The sequence below is a fragment of the Rutilus rutilus genome (assembly GCF_951802725.1).
Source record: "Rutilus rutilus genome assembly, chromosome: 18".
Lineage (NCBI taxonomy): Eukaryota > Metazoa > Chordata > Actinopteri > Cypriniformes > Leuciscidae > Rutilus > Rutilus rutilus.
The window spans coordinates 15755277-15776705 of NC_140231.1; the positions used below are offsets into that span (position 1 = coordinate 15755277).

A 21429-nucleotide genomic window follows, 5' to 3' on the forward strand; every position below is an offset into this window, starting at 1 on the left:
TCATTGTATAGTCTACATACATGATGTACCCAAGTTTATTAGATCCATAATTAGTAATGACCTTATAGGATTGCTGAAATCTCACAGTCTGTAGCAAGCATAACTCATCCAAACTTGGTCAACAAGGCTACATTACGCGCATGCAATTGCATTAGCAGGTAGTTGCTGAATCGCAGGTGTTTCATTTATGAGAGGCCGAAACCAGCACATCCAGTGCAAGTAGGCTTTAACTATTTCATTTTACTTAACATATTTTATTTGTCTGTTAAATTGAAGAGAACTTGGTTAGGATATTGGTTTACTTGTGGACTTTTTGAGCACTTGAGCTTAACTGAGATTGTTTGTAGACGTTTAAGAGGGTTTCGTATCAACCTAGATTTATTGCAATATTCAGTTTTATTGAGGTGCTCAGATTTATTTAGATTTTAGAAAATAAACATGTTTGCTGTCTCTGACAAATCAGCTGTTTCTTGTTTTTCACTGGCATGCCTCTTAGGTGTTGAGAACTAGTGCGTCTTTGAGCTTACATTCAGTACGAGTAAAATACTTAAAGGGATACTTCACCGATTAGCATTAAGCTTTTTATCAGTAGAAACCCGGTAGTATTTTCGAATGACCGTGCTTCCCTCGCTCATGTCCCCCCGAGATGAGAGATTTCTGTATTGTGAGTCTGGAAAAAAAAACTCAGATGACGCAAAAATCGTAATTTTGCATCATCGGAGGCTTTTTTGGCCAGAGGCTAGAGACTACAGCCAGTAATAGGAGCTTGTTCCGCATGTTTTCAACCCGCCCATAGGGGGTGGGATCTCACGATAAAACAGTTGTATAATTTCTTCCGATACTGCCCTCTGTAACTGGTAGGCGTGGCTTGGGAGTGGCCTCATAGGGCAGCGAAGCAAGTGCATTCTGGGAGTTGTTGTCTTTCATCCACATGAGCCAAAAATACATTTTCTGGCTTTTCTCAGTCTAGAAGGCACCAACTTCTAAAATAATTTCACATTTCTACTACATAACATCAACAATTTTGTTTCTACACATTCATCTTTCCAGCAGTGAAATATCCCTTTAAGTACTGTTAAAATCAGATACTTTTACTCAAGTCGTATTGGAATTGGTGACTTGTAACTTGTAATGGAGTAATTTTAGCTGTAAGGAATCTGTACTTTTTCTCAAGTATGGTTTTCAGGTACTCTTTACACTCCACCAGCTTCATCAAATATGAGTTTGGTCGGCCAAGTAGTCCTGCCCACCACTGAATGGTGGTTAGCATTGGCGAATTAGCCAAAAAGCATATTTCTCCATTGCTAGCCGTTTGAAAGTAGCCATGTATTCTGGTGGTCTTCTTTTAAAGGTGTCCTGTTATGTCTTGTTTTTGGGGTGTACTATAATATGTTTTCATGCTTGATTGTTAAAAAAATCATTATTTTTCACATATTTTACATTATTACAGCATTATTACTTTCCCCAGTCTGGCTCGAACACACCGATTTAGATGAAGCCCCTCCTTCTGAAATATGAAATGTGCTGTGATTGGTTAGCTGGCCCGGTGTGTTGTGATTGGCAGTGTTTAGCATGTTCGGGAAATGTCCTGCACCTCCATATCTTCGATTTCTTCTCTAGTGTAAATATTGCGGATGGCATCAATTTCAAACCAATTCATGCCCGATTAAGACCCTGACAATGTTAACGAAGAAGAGGATTGTGTAGAACGGATTTCATGCACAAACTTTGCAAGCGCGGATTTCACAGGGCGTTTCAGAGTGGCATGTTTGTAATTTTCTTTTACATTATAGATACGATGTTATCCACCATTTAATCGTGAAAACCTAGGTAATACAAAGGTAATCGATCACAAAACCATGGTTAATTTTCCTAAGGAGCGGTGAACTGTCTTACAAAAGCAAGAGCTTACAAAAGCAACAAAAACAAGCTGTTTTCCATAAAGTTCTTGTAAATGGGATTCTGTTAAATAAAATATCTCACTTTGGAGTGGACTTTGAGCTTTGTAACCTTGCAGATATTTTTATGCTCAAACAGCAACATTACATACTAACTAAAGTTGAAAAAGTGGAAAAGCATAATAGGACCCCTTTAAGCTTCAGTTGAAAAGTTGGCTTTTGAATTATTTCAGAAAATGAGCCCTGTGACCAACAAAAGCATGATTCTTTACACCTTTTGTTCATCATGATAATCTTCACAAATGAACTCAACTTTTATGAATTTTGAAACCTAAATACAGTTGCCAGAAGTAAAGGCTATAAACGAACTTCACCACGGTCAAATGACTTCAGTGTCACCACCACTAAGCTTCCAACAACTCTTTCAGTCTTTATTTAAAAAACCTTTTCCCTGAATGTTTGAGTAAGAATAGTTTGCAAGAGCGCAAGTCTGTGAAAGATTAGATGCCGTTTAATGACCCTGACAACCTCTGTTGTCCCATTTAGCCACTTGTTTCTCAAGACAAGTACTGCTGTATTTTATGTCAGAGAATAAAACGTGAAAATATCTTGAGCTTGTCTTAACCTTCAGAACAATGGAACCAGAATAGTGATATATATCACTATTCCCTACATTACTCCACTGATGTTCTCAACTGAATGAGTGAAATACGCTCAGTGTATGTATTCTCTAGAGTCTTACTGTTGAGTGTGCATTGGCTGTACACTCGTTATTGAGGTGCATTATGGGAGTGAATGAGTGCACTTGATAATGTCCAATACTATGGTTTTGGACATCACTATAAACAGCTGTCCCCTCAAATAATGCACCATAAAAGGGTATATGGGGCACTTTTGAACACAACCATAGTCATTGCCTTGGTATCTGACATGCGCTTTTTGCCAGATATTTAATAAATGGTATAATTTCCATACAGAAACATACTGCTGTATTTTACTTTAATCCAAACAGCCATACCTTTACCATACCTGAATGAGGCATTACAAGTCATGTAGAAACAAATCGAACTTTTAAGGTGAAATCCAAAATGTTTGGGGACAAGACAAATGTACGAAAAGTGACCTGTACACATTTCTCCAAGACTCAAGAAATTGAGATGCCATCCGCTGTGGCACAATCAACATTGACAGTGGTTGATTCGAAACACTATTCAGGCAATGTGCATACAAAACCTTGGCTTGGTTTAGACATTATAAACATTGATTCAAGTGTGCACAATTACAACAATCACTTTTCCAAACAGGGGGGAAGGGGAGGGGCTTGACATCATGACAACTTTTCATTCCACTGCAATTCACTGTACACTGTCATTCCGTTTGCATCAGCCAGTGACATCATCAAAGAGGGCTGCCTAAAAACACTAAATTTTGACACTTAGAAATTAAAGGTAACATGTAAAATGACGGAGGACTGTTATGTCGCTGGATGGAGGGAGTATGTTACAAACACACGGGCTAAGGGGTAAAATGCCACATGAACATCTCCTGTCTCTTTGAGCCATTTGAACCGTTTCTCATGTCTGCCTTGCCATTTTTGGTTTTGGATTGGTTGATGTTTTTCCTCGGGCGTATGTGTCAGTTCAACATGCTCCTCAGTGCTACATGAAGTGCATCTGGAAAAAAAAGGCATCTTATTATCACAGGTCACGAGCAGAGGTACGTACAGAAGAACAGCCTTTGATGTAAGAAGTTAGGACGCTCTTGGACGGGGAGTACCTGAGCTCCAGGGATTGGGGTGAAGGGATTGGTGGTGCGGAGGATGGGCTGGTTATATATCATAGGCTGGGGAGCCATCAAGGGCATTGACCCCATCTGCCCCACAGGAGGAGGAATCTATAGAGCAGTGAAAAAGTTCAGCATGAGTGTCGGACTTCTCGGGTCGTTAATATTCTTTAGTTTGGAAGAAATTAATACTTTTATTCATCAACGATGCATTAAATTGATCGAAAGTGGCAGGCATTTATAACATTTCTATTTAGAAATGCTGTTCTTTTGAACGTTCTGTTCCTCAAAGCAGGGTTTCCCACATGAGGAAACTGCAGGGGGTTCATGAGTTGATGAATAGCTAATAATTATATTGAATGTACAAGAAAAAATGGGGACTTCACGATAATCGCGATTATCAAATCAAAGGCTCCAGTTTAATAAATAACTGTAATGTGTTTTGGAGTGAAGCACGCAGCGAATTTCATCATTTATCAAATATAATTTAGTTTATTTTACAGTACAATTGTATATTATAATTGTAATTTACAACCGTAATATATCTTAATTTTATAATTAGAACATACAACAACAACTACTACTAATTATTACTGACATCAGTGGATGTGTCGCTAAATTATTTAAATATTAACTTAAAAATCTTTGAGTACTTCAAGTATATATATTTTATGTCTAAGGGGTCCTGCCTCAAAGAGTCCTGAAAAAAATGTATCAGGGTTTCCACAAAATAATAAGAAATGTTTCTTAAGCACCAAATCATCATATTTGAATGATTCCTGAACATTCAGCTTTGCCATTACAGGAATAAATTACATTTGATTTAAAATTAAATTAGTGAACAGTTTAAATTATAATATTTCATAATTTCGCTTTTTCTTTTTACTGCATTAAAACACCTTACCGGCCCCATACTTCTGAACAAAAGTGTATGAAATAGTTATGTAAATATATTGAACCCCGCACATTATTAAGATGGCAAAATTATCAAGCTGAAACACTTACCATCCCATACACAGGCACTTGGGGGGTTGTCATCGGAAATGCAACCGGAGCTGGTGCCTGAGACAGACAGAAAACCGTCAGAATTAAGCATGCGGAAATATTTGTAACTCATTTATTTTGATAGTTCTTTGAATTTAATTGATTCAATCGTGTTTATGTACAAGCAGGACTTACATAGCCAGTATAAATCATTCCATTCTGTATCATTACAAACACATGCAGAAGAGAAAAAGACAAAGACGTTACTGAGAATCACACAGAAATTATTTAGTGTTGTATGTAGTACACAGGCCACGTCTCTTGGATTTGAAATCGTATACATATTGTATTCAAATATATTATCTGAAATAAGCAGACTGAAACAGGCGCATGTCTTGAGCAATGAGTCAATTGCCATACCATCTGTGGCATCGGTATGGGAGCAGGGGCCAGGTGTGTGTGGCTCCAGGGTGCCGTCCCATTCATGGCTTTAGACTGCCAGTGGGAACCTCCAGACGCTTTTTTCTCCAAATGAGTCCAATGAACTTCTGGCCTAAAAAAAAACATATTCATACGTCAGACTGTTACAGATGTACACATTGCAATAATGATTGTTAATCTTGTCAATAAACCTAAAATATCATACGCTTTGCATGGTAAAAGCCTTACTTTTTGGCTGGGGGTCCTCCAAAATGTAAATCTATGACAAATAAAACATGCATTATGAGCGCAGGTATCACGGTCTGTAGTTTAATGTTTAATTGCCATAGAAACAAAATAAATGAGACGACTGAAAGACTCACTGCCCACAAGATTGGCCAAGGACGAATCCAGATCATTAGTAAGTAATTTTCCTCCATTGTAGAACTGTGTGCCTTGACTTTGGACCTGCGAGGAGATGGTGGGCTTCAAAAGTGCTCCTACGGGAAAGCCAATCTGGAAGATAAAAACAAGGCAATTATTTTTCAATATTAAAGCTGATAAAACTCCAGTTCAATATGCAGAGACAAATATAAAGGGCTGGGTATCAGTTTCTCAATTCAGATTTCGATTTGTATTTGTGGGAAGTATTTCAGACTTTTTCAACTATTCATTAAAAGAACATAAGTCATAAGAGTCGTTCGTACTTAGAATGGGGACGTTTTTGATTCACTGATAAGAACAGGTTGATGAGTCATTTATTCATGAATCGGACTACACTGGTCATGCTGTATGTTTTTGATTCACTGACAAGAACAGGTTCATAAGACTAATTTGTTCATGAATCGGACCACGCTGTATGTTTTTGATTCACTAAAAACAACTGGTTTATAAGAGCCATTTGCTCGTGAATCGGACTACACAGGTGACACTATATGTTTTTGATTCACTAAAAAGAATTGGTTCCTAAGTGTCATTTGTTTATGAATAGGACTACACAAGTCATGCTGCATGTTTTTGATTCACTAAAAACTGGCTCCTAAGTGTCATTTGTTCGTGAATCGGACTACACTGGTTGGGCTGTATGTTTTTGATTCACTAAAAAGAACCGGTTAATAAGAATCATTTATTCGTGAATCAGACTACACTGGTTGGTTGGGGTGGTGTGATTTTTTCCCCAAAACCACTTCACCAGAAATCCTGCAGCTAATTTTACTGGTTAAGGTTACAATGACGGGTAGGTTTAGGGATCAGTGTTTGGTGTAGGCAATCAGTACTGTGATTGACATGACCAATAAAATCTTAAAAACTGGCTGCAGGGCGGAATTTCCACTGAACTGGTTTGTGGAAAAAAAATCACACGTTGGGCTGTACGTTTTTGATTCACTAAAAAGAACTGGTTCATAATTGGTTGGTGAATTGGACTACACTGGTGGCAATGTATATTTTTGATTCACTAAAAAATAACTGGTTCAAAAACTGGTGTGTTTTTGGGGTGGAATTATCTGTTTTTCTGAATCTGTTTGAAAACCAGTATTTTAGCAATTTGTTCGATGTCGCCACAGGTCCAAAAATTTCAAACTTTTAAAAGTCAATGAACTCATTATAAAAATATGTAAAATACTCACTCAGTTGAGTCCCAAAGAAGTAGAGAATGTGGCATGTAATAAAGAATTTAAGAAGAGCACGATTAAAATTGTATCGGAGAAGAATGCTAAAACACTCAGAATATAGAAATAGTAAACTGGACAGTTTTGGGCCAGTTTAATTACCTCCCCAGCTGTTGTTAGTGGCCGGTAGGGTGGTTGTCTGAGCAGGGGTGCTGGAATTATGTTGGAGATCAAAATGGTCATTGGTGAAGTTGTGCACACTGTTCAGGATAATGGGGAAAGAGCAATTAAACCTTGTAACGGGCACACAATTACTTCTGCAATTACTTTTAACTCATTTGTCTTTGGGAAAATGCGTTTGTTAAGTGAATAAATGACAATATAGTAATACAGGGCAATGGTATTTCATGTAGAAGTGCCACTACACTCGAAACACTCCAGAACATGTACCCGTTTGTGATGGTTAGATCAGGTGGACTGGACAGAAGCTCGGTGGCACCGCTGCTGGTGCAGCTACTGTTGGCACTGCCCACAGACTGCCCGCTGGGGGATACTGTCGGGGTCTGCATGCCAATGTCTTTGAGCTGAACAGCCTGCCGAGCAGAAATAACAGCATAAACCAACAACATTAATGCAGACAGTTTCAGTGAACATGTAATTGTTTGGATGAACATTTGCTAAAAGGAAGGAGTTTGAAAATACGTTTCATGCTGTTGTGAAGTCTGCGCTCATTAGCAATTTGACAGAGAAATTATGTGACAAATGAATAAGATTAGATCTTACCTTTGCAGGCTGTAGTCTGTCACCCTCCACCTCCCTATGAATGCAAAAAGAGAATGATTCACTGGAACATCTAATCGCGCCTGATACAAAAACTAACAAATCAATCGCGCTATTTAGTCAAGTTTCAATGGGATCTGTGAAAACCTTACTGTAGGAACCACTATCATCATCACAATATTGATTATGAGCAGAACTGTCATGCACATTCAAACTGGCTCCTGCTTTTTGAGCCAAGTGGATTTTGAATGATTTTTGAATAAAGTAGATACAGTTGTATGATTATTGTAGGTAATAACAAGGTTTTTTTCTAAAATGCCGGGGCAGAAATGAACTTCTGTCATGACAACTCTCAGAGTGATTGGCATGGCATGGTAATGGATATGACAATGTTGATATAGGGTCTTGGCGGAATAAATCTACTACACTGCTGCTGTTATTGCTGAGCAAGTACAGGACTTGCTACTGCCAATTCATACACAACATGCTGCTGTGAGAAAGTAAGACATGCTACTGCTGTACAATATAGCGTACATGAATTACCCATAGCAGATCTATACAGGTGGAGCCGGGGAAGGTTGAGGGTTTCTGAAACGCTACAGAACTGCTACAGCAAATGCTGACCAAGTATTTAAAGGTTGAGCAGCGAGCTCATTGGCTACTGACACAGCAGGAACCAATCAGCTGTGCCCTATAGAGAATGATGTGATTGCAAGCAGATTGAGTTAAGGACCTATAAGCCTGCACCATCAAGAGTTTCATGACAGAACTTTGTATATATCTTCAATTTCTGATAAAAAAATTGATTTTGAGATTTGTTTGTGTCTAAAATGTTTATGTCGCCTTACGGATCGAGGTTTAATTGGGAGACATTTTTTCTGTAATAAAGAGAATACTAAAAGTAGCACAAGTAACATAATCTTTATTATATGCAGCAAAGCAATTTTGTTTTAAAAAATAATTAAAATCATAAAACAGAGAGGACATATTTAGACCCTCACAATTCTGTAAATTAAATTTTTTTATATGAGATATTTTGACATCTTTATGAAAAGGCAAGTTTAGTTCATGTCAAATGGATAACCTCAATATTAATAAATAAACTAAATTCATTAAGATGAAAACTGAAGTGTATTGAAGGTGTAACGAAAGTATTTTTACACACAACTTGTATTAAAAGCAGTGGATTTCAAAGAGGGTCTCAAGATGACTTACATTTACATTTTAATTTTAACTCATTTTAAAAGTGTGATTTCTAGACCTGTGGAAATTCATGTAAATGAATAAAATCTTAAAACTTCACTGGCATTTTTATAATGAATATACAGTTTTCTAGTTGTGCTAAGAGTAGAAATTGTGAGTGAAATAAATTTTAAATATTGTGGAAAATGAGGGACCTTGGAATCGAAAAGGTTTAGAAACACTGATTTAGAGTGATTCAATCAATATGTTGGATGAGAATGGTATACATTTTTGGTTGCACTTTATTTTACAGTACGTGCACTTGCATGTACTTACAGTGTACTAACCTAAGAAAATATTGGGTAATCTAAGATAACTACAGGGATTAAGGGTAGGTTCAGGGTTAGTACCTAGTTGTTACCCAGTTATAGTAATTACCTAGTTCTGGCATGAAACTCTAGACGGCGCAGGCTGCTAAGTCTTTGACTCATTTGGTAGCGATCACATTATCTACATGGTACAACTGATTGGTTGCTGTTGCATCAGCGTCCAATGAGCTGCGGCTCAACATTCAAACAAATACCGGGGTGTTGCTGGTAGCAGTATGCAGCGCGCTTTCAGAAACCCTCCCCCTTCCCCAGCTCCATCTCTATAGATCTGCTACAGGGGTTAAATCATGTATGTTTCATGTGCAGCATGTCGTACATGTTCACAGCAATATCTGTAAATGTATTGGTAGTAGCCAGTCTCGGTACTTGCTCTGCAGCATCAGCAGTGTAGCTGATCTATTCCGCCAAGACCAAATACATTAACATTGCCATATCCATTACCATGCCAATCTCTATTACCATACCAATCTCCCGATAATTGTCGTGACAGAATTACTGTAATAAGTACATAGTATGTACATGGGTAACAGGACAGTAAAATAACGTTGTTTCTTTTAAATGTATATATGGAATAAGCATGAATACAAAGAGTACAATTCAAAGAACTTAGTTGGAAGTTGGATTTTTTTTCAATCCTCCTTTTCATCATTCCTGACATTTGTATTTGTCATTGACCCTTAGACAGAATCCCAGCACATATTCAAGTACCTGCTGACAGTAGAGGCCTCTTTCATTTTCTTGCCCTCCAGAGAAGCCAGATGTTGTTCCAGAGCATCTAAGAGACTGTTGGGAGCCTGGTGGTGAGGTCAAGAAGGGATGAGGCAACACAGGTTTTAGGCAACACAATAAACTGGTTAAAAGTAGCAGCAAAAAATGATCAAAACAAAACACACACACACTCAATCATTTGCACCTAACATACTTCTAACTATTAATCGAAAAATAAGGAATTCATACATAAACAACTACATGTATATTCTACTGTACTGTCTTTTATTCTTTCTCTCACACACTCATACCTTCACACACACAAAGGCTGCGTAACTAAGATAACCTAATAGTGGTTATGAGTCTCTGAAAACAAAGGGGAAACACAACAGAAGTAATTTAAGTGGAAAGGGCTTAAGCTTAAAAGCTACACATGCAAAACAATATCTTTTTCCCATGCAAGTTCTCCAACAGGCCGTTTAAGACCTGTGAGGTCAACTGAGATCACTTGAGAAGAATTAATACTATGAAAAACGGAAAGCAGACTGACCTACAAGGAGATTGTTCTAATCATGCACAGGATATAAACACACATACTGCACGGGTATCAAATGCCACAGCGGAACCTGCTAATCTTTGGATTCCACTTGGATTTCTTGGAAATCAATCAGGAGTCAAATTTTAGCTATGCCGCTTTTAGTGCTGATTGCAATGTCTGCATCGACATTTTGATCGAATCTGAAACACTTGGAAGCCAAAGCAGGTTAACCAAAGAAAGGCAAACATTGAGTGAGACCAGTCCACGCTGCCAGTATTTTATGCATGTATTGCAGTTTCGCCCAAAAAGAGCAACGTCAATTGAATCGAAATGCCGGCCGAAAGGATTCGGCACGCGGGCATGTGCGTCTGTTCTTACACAACATTTGCCTTTGGGCCACGAGCTGTGTCCGGTGTACATGCCAATTCAGAGGAGGAAATTTCATGAATAACAAAAGAGCAGATTTCTCAGACGTGTAATTTGAAGGAAGACACAATAGCGGGAGCGTTCTACTGAGAAATCTGAAACATATGCAACGAAACAACACACTATTAAAGGAGAGATAAACAAGGAAGAGAAGTTAAGACAAGGGTTCTACAGGAGCAGGAGTATACAAAAGGCCGTGATTAATATCTATCTTACAGCAAAGAAAAGGCACTTAAATAGGACTTGTGAAATAAGCCTAATCAATGGTGCTAATGATAGAGTACTTGAGAATAGAACGCAGGCCTTCTGAATACTGCTTCAGCTTAAGTAAACAAGGCACTCCTTCCAATAAAATGTTTTGTTGACATGGTTGAAGTACCACTTTGTAGTGTGCCAGCCCAACACCTTCAGGAGTCCCTGTCCAATGTAAATGAAAATGTCAAATATGCCAAATGGTGGCAAACTGAAGGGGGACGTCAATGCCCGGCACCCTGGCAGAATTGTTAAGAGACGCAGGAAAATCAGGTCTATATTTGGCAGCGCTGCTGACTATAAAACTTCGTGAGGTGCCAGGCAGAATTTAGTCCCCAGCTCCAGTTTTAAGGCATTCTTATTTATTTGGTGCACATTCACTGTTCTACCCAAGAAACTATCCAAGCAGAATACCCTACCAGTACAGAGATATATGGCAAAGGTGAGTGCTTCCAGGTTGGGAGATGTCTTTATTTAGCGAGCCCGTGGCCCGCGACGTCAGACTGGCCACGTACAGCGTGGCAGAGATCATCGCACAAGCACCGTTTAGCCATATATCAATCCGTGTAAAAGCCGCCTTTTCGCTGTCTCTGACAAACGACAGACCGTTCAAACGGAAGTCATTCATTTCCAATGGGAAATTGCACGGGAGCTACATTTGCGGGCTGGATTTGAATATTTGAACTTCTGCGATTAGACTGTGTGCAACGGTTGTTGTGTATTCCAATCAAACTATAAGCACGACGTGAGAATTATCAGTATTTCTTTTTCTTTTTTTTACTAAATACTCTGTAGAATTGTTAAACAGTTATTTACAATGGAATATAAGCACTGGAACGAGATTTGTGGACAAACAATTATTCCTTCCAACCATAGTGTTGGTGAATAAGCGGAGGATAAATGCTGTTGCGCTCAGTCGTATGCGAGTGTCAGAGACGGTGAAAACGTGGCTTTTGGAAGTACAAGCAGTCAAATTTCTCATGGGTATATGCCAGTAAGAAATAGTGGCTTGAGGGGCAAGCACTAAGCTTTAATGAGACCTTAACTGACTTTTCATTACTGATCAAATGTGGCTATAAACAAGGCAACGGCTATCAGAGATAGCACCTGTAAAAATTCACATAGACTATAGCTTTGGTACCCATTTACCTCTGGCGACAACAGAAAATGCAAAACAGCACATCTGATTCCTTGGGAGTGCGCGGGTATGGAGTAAGTTTCTTGAGGCCCCTATCCTAAAAGTCTGATAGATGAGGGGGAAATCAAAAGAAATCAGGGCTGGGGATGATGGTCTATGGGGTGAGGCGTGAATGAGAGATCAGGGTGAAGCCACATGAGAGAAACTGAGATGAAATGCACCACTAACCTGTGAGAGATCTGGGATGTCAACCTGATCAATTCCAACTTGCTGTGACACAAAAGAAAAGGAAGGGAGGGAGAACGGAAAACAAAACGTGAAACCAAACGGTAAAAAGAGAAAACCGAGGCACGTGGAGAAGGGAGAAAGAAGAATTAAGAAAAAGAGCCATTACTCCATGCAGTGTATGAGAAACAAAAAAGAGAGAATGGACGACTGGATGTACACACACACACAGAGACATTGAGGTTCTGGAGATGGTGTAGTAGATGATGAGTGAAAAGACACTTGTAGGTCAATGGTGAGATATTTACATGACTAGGTGAGAAACATCCAAAAGAAACACACAACTAATGTTGACTTTGGAAAAAAGACAAGAAAAACAAATGGCATACACACATTGTTATACAAAGAAAGAAATGTGCTCTTAAAGTCAACTTTAGTCAGTTTTTGGATAGCACTTCACCCTTTTCCTGAAGAGTCACATTATTCAGCCAGAAAGCAAAATAAAGGATTTAACAAAAAGAGAAGAAACCAAACAAAAAACTCAAGAAGGATGTGCTTAGCATTTTTCCCCAATGTATGCCTCCATACACATCAAAATAATGGGCTTTACAGACAAAAGTAAACAGCTAAATTCCAACCATCACACTGGCACAGTTGTCAAAAATATCAGGTGCCCGCTATTCATTCGTCTCTACAGTAGCAAAGCTTTATCTTTGAGGCTTATCTTATCTTGTCATTTATGCAATTGTTTATCCAATAGTTCCTAGGAGCCAAATTGACAACTGTGCCCGTATCCAAACTGCAAAACAAAGGTTCAACTCATCGTTTGCACATTAAAGGACTGTCCTTGCAATCGTGTCATAGCTCTGTTCTTGCTGTTGTTGAGAGGGACAGATAGATAGAGAGACTTTCTGCTAAGGCATGCAGTGCAGGCACCAGAACAGGCAGCATGAGGGGGGACCTCCGATACAGGTTCTTGGACCAAAAGGCAAGAGGGACATTTAGCAAAAAAGGGCCTGAATAAGATGAGCCCAACCATCCCATGCATGGATTAGATCTGGAGATGTGTTACCTCTGCCACCTTGAGAAACTCTGAGAGCTTGGTCATCCTGATAAGAAACTTCTTGTATATTTCCAGCGCCTCTTTGCATTGATTCTTCTTCATATTAAAATATTTCTCTTTGAAGTGAAGAAAAAAGGCAGTTTAGCAAGTTTCAATTCTCTTTCAAGTACAATACATATAATAATTATATTCATATATAAAAGCTGCTGTGACCAACGGCTTTTGCGCTGCACGCTCATATGAGGACACAAGCTACTGAATTACTGAAATTACATGGAAACAAAGGTCTGAGGTGAATGTGTTACCTAGCAGATTAATGACACCCTCGTTGTAAGCAGCAAAGATGCGGATAGAGTCCTTGAAGAGCAGCGTGAAGGCACAATTGATCACCCCATTGGTCAGTTCATTAGAGCTGGCCTACAGGGAAGCACAAAATCACAAATGTAATCAAAACATGAGCCTTTAAATGCCAGCTTGCTGTTTCTCTGCATTCCTACTAGGCGTCTATAAATCATCAAGCAATCTCAAGCTTCCAAACTCCTCCTGCTGTTGCTTCAAAAGCCACATCTGAAGCACCATAACGGGTACAAGGGGTGTATCTCAGTAGCTGTAAGGTTTTGATTGTAAAACCACACTGGTATACATTCAGACAAGGGTCAACATAATGCAGGGATTTCAATTCAAAGGTTTAATTATGTTTAAAACAGGAATGTTTGTCATAAACATCAGGTTAGGGAAGACTGTCTGAGTGATTTCATGTGCTTTATATCTTGTAATTTAGTTCAATTACATTTTTTTTTATTCAAAATATTTTTCCCTAAATGTTCTATTTTATATTTTTCTAGAATGTTTTTTGTTAATATATATATATTTATAGAATATTTATAAACACACTATCATTCAAAATGGTATGGTAATATTTGTTTTGTTTTTGAAAGAAGTCTCTTATGGTCATCAAGACTGCATTTATTTGATCAAAAATACAGTGAACAGTAATATTGTGAACTATTACTGTTTTCTATGTTAATATATAAAAAAATGTAATTTATTCCTGTGATGCAAAGCTGAATTTTCAGTGTCACATTATCCTTAAGAAATCATTCTAATACACTGATTTTCTGCTGAAGAAACATTTCTTGGTTATTATTATTGAAAACAGTTGTGCTACTTAATTATTTTTGTAGAAATCGTGATACACTTTTTCAGGATTCTGTGATGAACAGAAAATTCATCAGAAAATTTAAATGATATAGATATCTTTTGTAACATTATGGGCCCTATTTTAACTATCTAAAGCGCAAGGCGCAAGTTAACTTAGGGCATGTCCGAATCCACTTTTGCTAGTTAATGGAAAAATGGTCGTCGCGCCAGGCTCATGGTCTATAAGGGTTGTCCCTATTCTCATAATGAGTAACGGGTGTGTTTTGGGATTTACGTGCGTTAAATCAATCAGAGTCTCAACTCCCATTCCCTTTAAATGCCAGTTGTGCCCGCGCCATGGCAGATTCGCTATTTACATGCTGGAATTTGATAGTGGAAAGACCGAAGCCGTCTACGGAGTGCAAACGGAACTTCTCGTGCGCAAGGTAAAAGTGCGCAAGCAGATCATATACGGGACAAGCCGGATTCCACCATATCTTTATGTACACAATAATAATCTTTTACATTGTAATGCTTTTATTTTAAATATTTGCCATGTTTGTGTGCTGCTGTGCGTCCCTGTGTGTTTAATAAGCAGAGTGTACGCGCGTTGTGGACCCGCCTATAGGCATACATTAAAAAATGCGCTCTTTAAATAACAAAAAATATATTGCGCCATTGACTTTAGACCAGGTTTCAGTTGGTCAGTGGCGCAGTCTATTTCTGTTGCCTCAAAATAGCAACTGAAAATGATAACTGCGTCGGGCTGAAAACTAGCAAAAAACACTTACATAGCGCTTGGTGCTGCATTGTGCCGGGTATAAGATAGGGCCCAATATGTCTTTACTGTCACTTTTGAGCAATTTAATGCATCCTTGTGGAATAAAAGTATTAACGTAAAAAAAAAAATATATATATATATACACCCTAAAATATATATAGGCCTATAAATATACAATATTCTTTACTGCTGAAATGTCTACAATAGGCTGTTTAAAGACAATATTCCCATTGTGACATCTTAGCCCCTGACACTTTGACAACATGCTCTGCAATTGGGAACATATGTGTTTTTATTCATAAGGAAAAATGAGAAAAACAGCCGTGAAAAAACGCAGAAAAGGAAGGGCAGACGTGAGACAGACAGACTAAAGAACTGGTCCTGAAGATAGTAATCAGGGGCCGTATTCACAAAGCATTTTATCTTACCACTAGGAGTACTCCTAAATCGCACTAAAAGGTTTTAGCTAGGAGTTTTCTCTTAAAAGTTATTCACAACGCCTTTCAGACCTACTCTTAGTAAAGAAAAATGACAACTCCTAAACTAAGAGTGAGTCTTCGTTGCTATGGATGACGTCATTACTCATGCACGAGCTTGACTGAAGTGACCACCTTGATTGGCTGATGATTGTAACGCGGGAATGATTCCAAACACCTCCCGTACGATGATGAGTGACAGGTGACAGGTCTGAGAATGCGTGCGCTACACAAGTAGTGCGAAGGACGAAGATGATGAATAACTGAATAAATAGCCTAAATGAATAAAGAGTAAGGCAAAACAAATAGCCTGGTAGCCTAATGAAACATATGGATTGATGCAATATCTTTGCAACATTATTGAATTAATCTGTCACTATATGCCTCTGCCTACGTTTGCAAAGAGAAGAACATTTTAATTTGATTCACAATGAAACGTTACAATTAGTTTACATGCAATGAGTAGCCTAGTTTTGGTTGTTGTTGGTGGCGTTATTGCATCCCTAGTTATGCCTACAATGCAAAATTGTTCCCTCACGATTGGAAGCTCCTGTAGCCGCCGCGTACGCATTTCAAAACATCGCAACGTGAAATGCCACAAAAAGCGGTTTGTGAATAGGTCTTAGTGAGTTAGGAGTCCTCTCGACTTCTTTTAAGCTGTCCCAGGCTTAGGTGCTTAGGGCTAAAATGCTTTGTGAATTACTCTTAGTCAAAAAAATTAGGAGTCCTAAAGTTACGAGTGACACGCCCATTATTTTTAGGAGTTGCTCCTAAATTCGCCAGTTAGGAGCTACTTTTAGCCTTAAAATTCTTTGTGAATACGGCCCCTGATGTTTATTTAAATCAGGAACACACTACACAACTTTCTGTGTAGTGTATTCCAGCCTTTGGTCATAATTACACTATTATATCTACAAAAATACTGATAAATATCATGCATTCTTGTTTTATTCCCACACAATGTTCAATTTTAGATCTGAAAACTGAAACATAGTGTATGTATTCTGTACCTCAAAGTCCAGAAGAGCGTCCAGCTGATTCTGAATGATAGGTAGAGTCTTCATCAGCTTTTCTATGCTCATCGTGCGCATCACTCCATCGGTCCTGCGCAGAACATATTGATGGTGGGAGGTTACACATAGTTGAAACTGAAAGGTGTGACCAGTGACCACAACCGTACACCTTCAAAGGCTGCCGTTTCAAATGTCGCCATTTGTCTTATTTGCCTCATTATGGAATATTTGCCCCTCACCCTCTTTTCATCTTGGTGAAATCAACTGCAACGAGTCTGTAGGACAGAGCCCTCTCGGTCAGATACCTGCTGTAACGTCTAATGTAGATGGACATATCGTAACCTAGAAGAGAGTTCAATGCTTTAGACATGCAGCATAAATCTGGTCCATGAATGCACTTATATTGAAGTATTAATTATTAAACATACCTTGTAATGCGCCTTTATCTACGAAGTTATTCAAGTTAAAGAGTGTGCTTCTTGATGCAAGGTACTGGATAAACCTCTGGATGATGAAATGTAAGATACAGACAAGCAAGTGAAGGGGGATCAATAAAGCAAACTGGGTAGAATAATAACAATAAATGCCTTCAGAAAGAATATAAAAACAAGAAATTTTTAGTTTCACAACTACCCGAAAGATTTAATACTTCAAGAATCTGATAGAATGGCCCTGGCAAGTACAGTTACATTGATTTTGTGACACTCTACGGTCCACTGAGAAAGTGACAAGAAGAAGAATTCAGCCAGAGACTCTTACCTCATTGCCGTACATCATAAGGTGGTGTGTAGTAATGAGAGCTTTAAAGACCACCACCCAGCTTTGATTTGCTGTCCTCTCAAACAATGTGTCAGCCAAGTGAGGTATATTCACGTTCAGCTCATTGGTGCAGTGCATTAGATCTGTGCAAAAACAGGACAGGAACAATGACTGTACATGATCCAGAACAATTACATTGTGGTTGAATAAGTATGTGGGCCTACTCATTAGATGATATACACTACCAGTTCAAAAGTTTGGGGTCAGAAAGATTTTTTTAAAGAAATGAATACTTACATTATTCAGCAAGAATGCATTAAATTGGTCGAATGTTACAAATATACAATGTTCTTTTGAACTTTCTATTCACCAAATATCCTGAAAAAAATGTATCATGTTTCCACAGAAATATTAAGCAGCACAACTGTTTTCAACATTTATAATAAATGTTTTTTTTTAGCACCAAATCAGCATGTTAGAATGATTTCTGAAGGATCGTGTGACTCTGAAGACTGGAGTAATTATGCAGAAAATTCTACATCATAATATTTCAACATGTTCTTGTTTTACTGTATTTTTGATCAAATAAATGCAGCCTTGGTGAGCATAAGAGAATTTAAGAAATCTTACGGATCCCAAACTTTTAAATGTATAAAAACAAACATTATATATATATGTGTGTGTGTGTGTGTGTGTGTGTGTGTGTGTGTATATATATATATATATATATATATATATATATATATATATATATATACACTTCCCAGACAAAAAACAACAACAAACAAAAACAAAAAAAACACTGTTTGGGATGTGCTGGAGGAGACTTTAGAGTGCTTGAGTCTTGCATTGTCAATACAAGATCTTGACCACAAATCTTGATGGAAATAATATCACAACATTTATTTTCATCAAGAGGTCTCCTCCAGCACATTCCCAAGTCTTTCAATGAATTTAAGGTCTGGACCATTCTTTTACAATTTGAGCCTGATATACATTTGGACATTGTCATCCTGGAATATGGCCGAGATGTGTCTTCCTACATGGTTGTTTAAGAAATGAAAAGCTACACATTCCAACAGTTAGGGTTAGAAGAAATGTTCCCAAAGATATCACAGGCTAGAAACATAATATCACTGAAATAATTATCCAATCATAGACTATATTTGACTATAGACTATCGACTATCCAATATTTGCCTATTTAAATCCAAACAGCGACTTTATTTTTGGCCAGGCAGTGTATATTTTATGCATATGGAACAGGTCTGGCTATTTCAGCTACACCCATTACTAACAGGTGCATAAATAAAATAAAAAACATCATCCAATTTACTTAAACGTTTTTAGTAGAATCTGGTGTACCAATGAATGTAAAATCCATAAAGAAATTATTTATGAGTGAGTCTTGTGAATAGCCTACACAAAGCCCAGACCTGAACCCTTTTGAAAACCTTTCGGATGAATTGGAAAGCTGACTACGATTCAGAGATGCTCTTCTGGGAGCAAATCCATGCATTCATGTTCCAACATCTAGTGTACAGCCTTCCAAGAAGGATTGGAGCAGTTAGTGAGTACTAACTCACTGTTAACACCAAACCAAATGTTCAATAAACAGGTTGTTTTGCCCAGATGTCCACATACTTCCGGCCACGTAGATATAAGGAAAACATTTTTCACCAATGTACAATTTAACCAACAAATATGATTCAAATTCAAAAAGACATTTCATACCTACTATGTTTATCTGTTGTCTACTTCAGTGGTTCATAATTATATTAAGGTAAACTGCCAGAAATGAGCTGTTTCACCATGATAGAACAATCCATAGTGATGCCGGTCTGCTATCTAACATGACATTGCTTGAATAGCGGTTACTCAAAAGTTACACTTGATTTCTCCCTAATTAACTGATAATAAAACCTGTGTCGGTGAATGCTAGCACATATTCAGAGAACACCTGCTACCTTTATTACTTTGTAGGAGGCTGGCAGTTTATTAGATCTGCAGGCTGCTTTCTTTATGTCTCCCAAAGGACATCTGCTCTGGACTCATTAACTGACAGCTTAATTGATAATCTGCTCCATTAATCAACTACACTTATTTATTATTAGTGAACTGAAAAAAGCTAATTTTGACCAGTAAAGGAAGGTGCATCCTCACATTGGTGGGTATGATTAAAAAAACTGACAGCAAATGCAAATATCAGTCATACCATGCCAAAATTAGCAATAGTATTTCGATTTCAGAATCAAATATCTCCGTCATTGTGACTCATATCTGTAAATAGGCTATAAATATCTACAATGACATTTTCTGCATTAACCTATATTTAACAAATGTAACACAGCATATGTTCAGTTAAAACAGATTAAGGTGATGCAATATGATAAGCTACAAACATCACTGCATTGATACTGCTGTCACCTTCAATGACTCAGACTAGGATAGCAAACACTGTAAGTCAACAATGGAGAAATAGCAACAACACCTTTAAAAATATGAATAAAGGTTTAAGTCACGAGCAATTTGCACCTTGCATTGTGTACGCGAGCTAATCTTCATCATGCTATGCCCTTGACATTGTATGTTTCCTATAAGGAATCAGCGTTACAATTATTAAGTACACGTTGGCTACATAAGACTCTGCATAATTATTTAATGTGGCATGCATAATATCAGACTGATTTAAATGTATTTTGAAAAAAAAAAAATTGTAAATAAATAAATAAATAAAAACGGTCATGAGGTCCCTGTCGTATGCAAATTGGCCAGTGTGTCAATCACGCATTCTAATCAGCATTACGGACTGTGAACGTGCCACGGTGACCTTCGCTGAATTGATGAAATTATCTCTATAATGGCTGTCAAGAAATAGGCTAATTTACTGTAATTATAGGTAAGGTTGTAAATAACAGCAAATGATCGGTCAGCAAGCAGTGAATCTAAATGGAAGCCGAAGCACAGTGCAAAACACAACGGGTGACATTTCGCTGCGTTTCCCCCCCTGCTTTAACCTACAATCAAGGTGCTTCTTCTTGGGCGCGCTGACTTCGTGCGTAGTGGCCTTGCACACGGCTTTGCTGATGGCAGATCCGGTCATGCTGTGCTGAGCCGCGGCGATCCGGTCCGTGATGGACTGTCCCGACATATTACGATTTTCAATAAATCGTCCCTCAAACAGATCTATTCACTGCAGGGGTGTGTGTGGGAGCCTGCTCCGTGGGTTTAGTCGGTCTTGCGGAGAGCGCTACCCTGATACGAACCGGACACGGGCGAGGATGCTCTGACATTCAGATAACGGCAATCACCGCGCGCTGAAATGATGACAATATAATGACAGATCGTGATTTAAATAGGCCTACCCGTTCAGCACGCGCAAAAAAGGACACCGTGTTACTCGCTAGCCTCCGGTGTTGCCGGTTAACCATGTAATTGCTGTTTAAAACGAAGCGTACTGCGACCGAAAATGGAGCAAAACCGGTTCAATTGGAGCGTTATTGATGTCTAGCCGCGGAAAATCTCGCCCTGTTTCATTGCGTGAGCGAAGTAGGTGCATCACGGAATTTGATACCAAGCATCATTTTCCAAATTCCTTCAGCGCGCTTTCGCGTTATATCGGCTAAATGCACGCGCTGCTGAGAATATGAACTATTAAATGGAGATTATCCCAGTCAGACCGTTGCAGCAGTGGTCCGAAATGTGAAAATTCAGGATCTCGTCGATGACATCTTTGATGAAGCAACAATTCCAATTTCCTATTAACAGTCGGACGCTCCGCGCAAAATGGCAGTATCAGAATCAGGTGACTGGAGAGGGGGGCGATTGGCCTGTGTCAGAATATCTGGGGTGGGCACCTTAAGGTG

General features: G+C 38.5%; 2 protein-coding genes across 3 annotated transcripts in view; one reads left to right on the forward strand and one right to left on the reverse strand.

Annotated features, from left to right (window-relative positions):
- Nucleotides 1–510, forward strand: part of phka1b (phosphorylase kinase, alpha 1b (muscle)) — a gene marked incomplete at its 3' end in the record, with an annotated part of 16302 nt that extends 15792 nt beyond the window's left edge. Inside the window, exon 29 of the mRNA XM_084388004.1 lies at nt 497–510. Within this exon, the coding sequence (XP_084244130.1) occupies nt 497–510 (14 nt within the window). The remainder of the gene's footprint in view (nt 1–496) is intronic.
- Nucleotides 511–2813: 2303 nt separating this feature from the next.
- On the reverse strand, nt 2814–21366 carry LOC311276766 (phosphatidylinositol-binding clathrin assembly protein). 2 transcript variants are annotated; one of them, XM_084386648.1, is made up of 19 exons: nt 20585–21360; nt 17565–17707; nt 17234–17309; nt 17045–17147; nt 16803–16896; nt 13701–13812; nt 13405–13511; nt 12336–12377; nt 9754–9839; nt 7478–7511; nt 7145–7287; nt 6857–6954; nt 5468–5584; nt 5334–5364; nt 5085–5217; nt 4860–4883; nt 4686–4742; nt 3675–3791; nt 2814–3571 (listed from the first exon to the last, which is right to left on the reverse strand). In XM_084386648.1, exons 1-19 carry the CDS (start codon nt 20712–20714, stop codon nt 3557–3559), a joined length of 1662 nt encoding a protein of 553 aa, XP_084242774.1. In that variant the 5' UTR covers nt 20715–21360; the 3' UTR covers nt 2814–3556. The 2 variants fall into 2 exon arrangements, with proteins under 2 accessions (XP_084242774.1, XP_084242775.1); XM_084386649.1 differs by lacking the exon at nt 12336–12377 and having other exon boundaries at nt 20585–21366.
- Between the last annotated feature and the right edge of the window lie 63 nt (nt 21367–21429).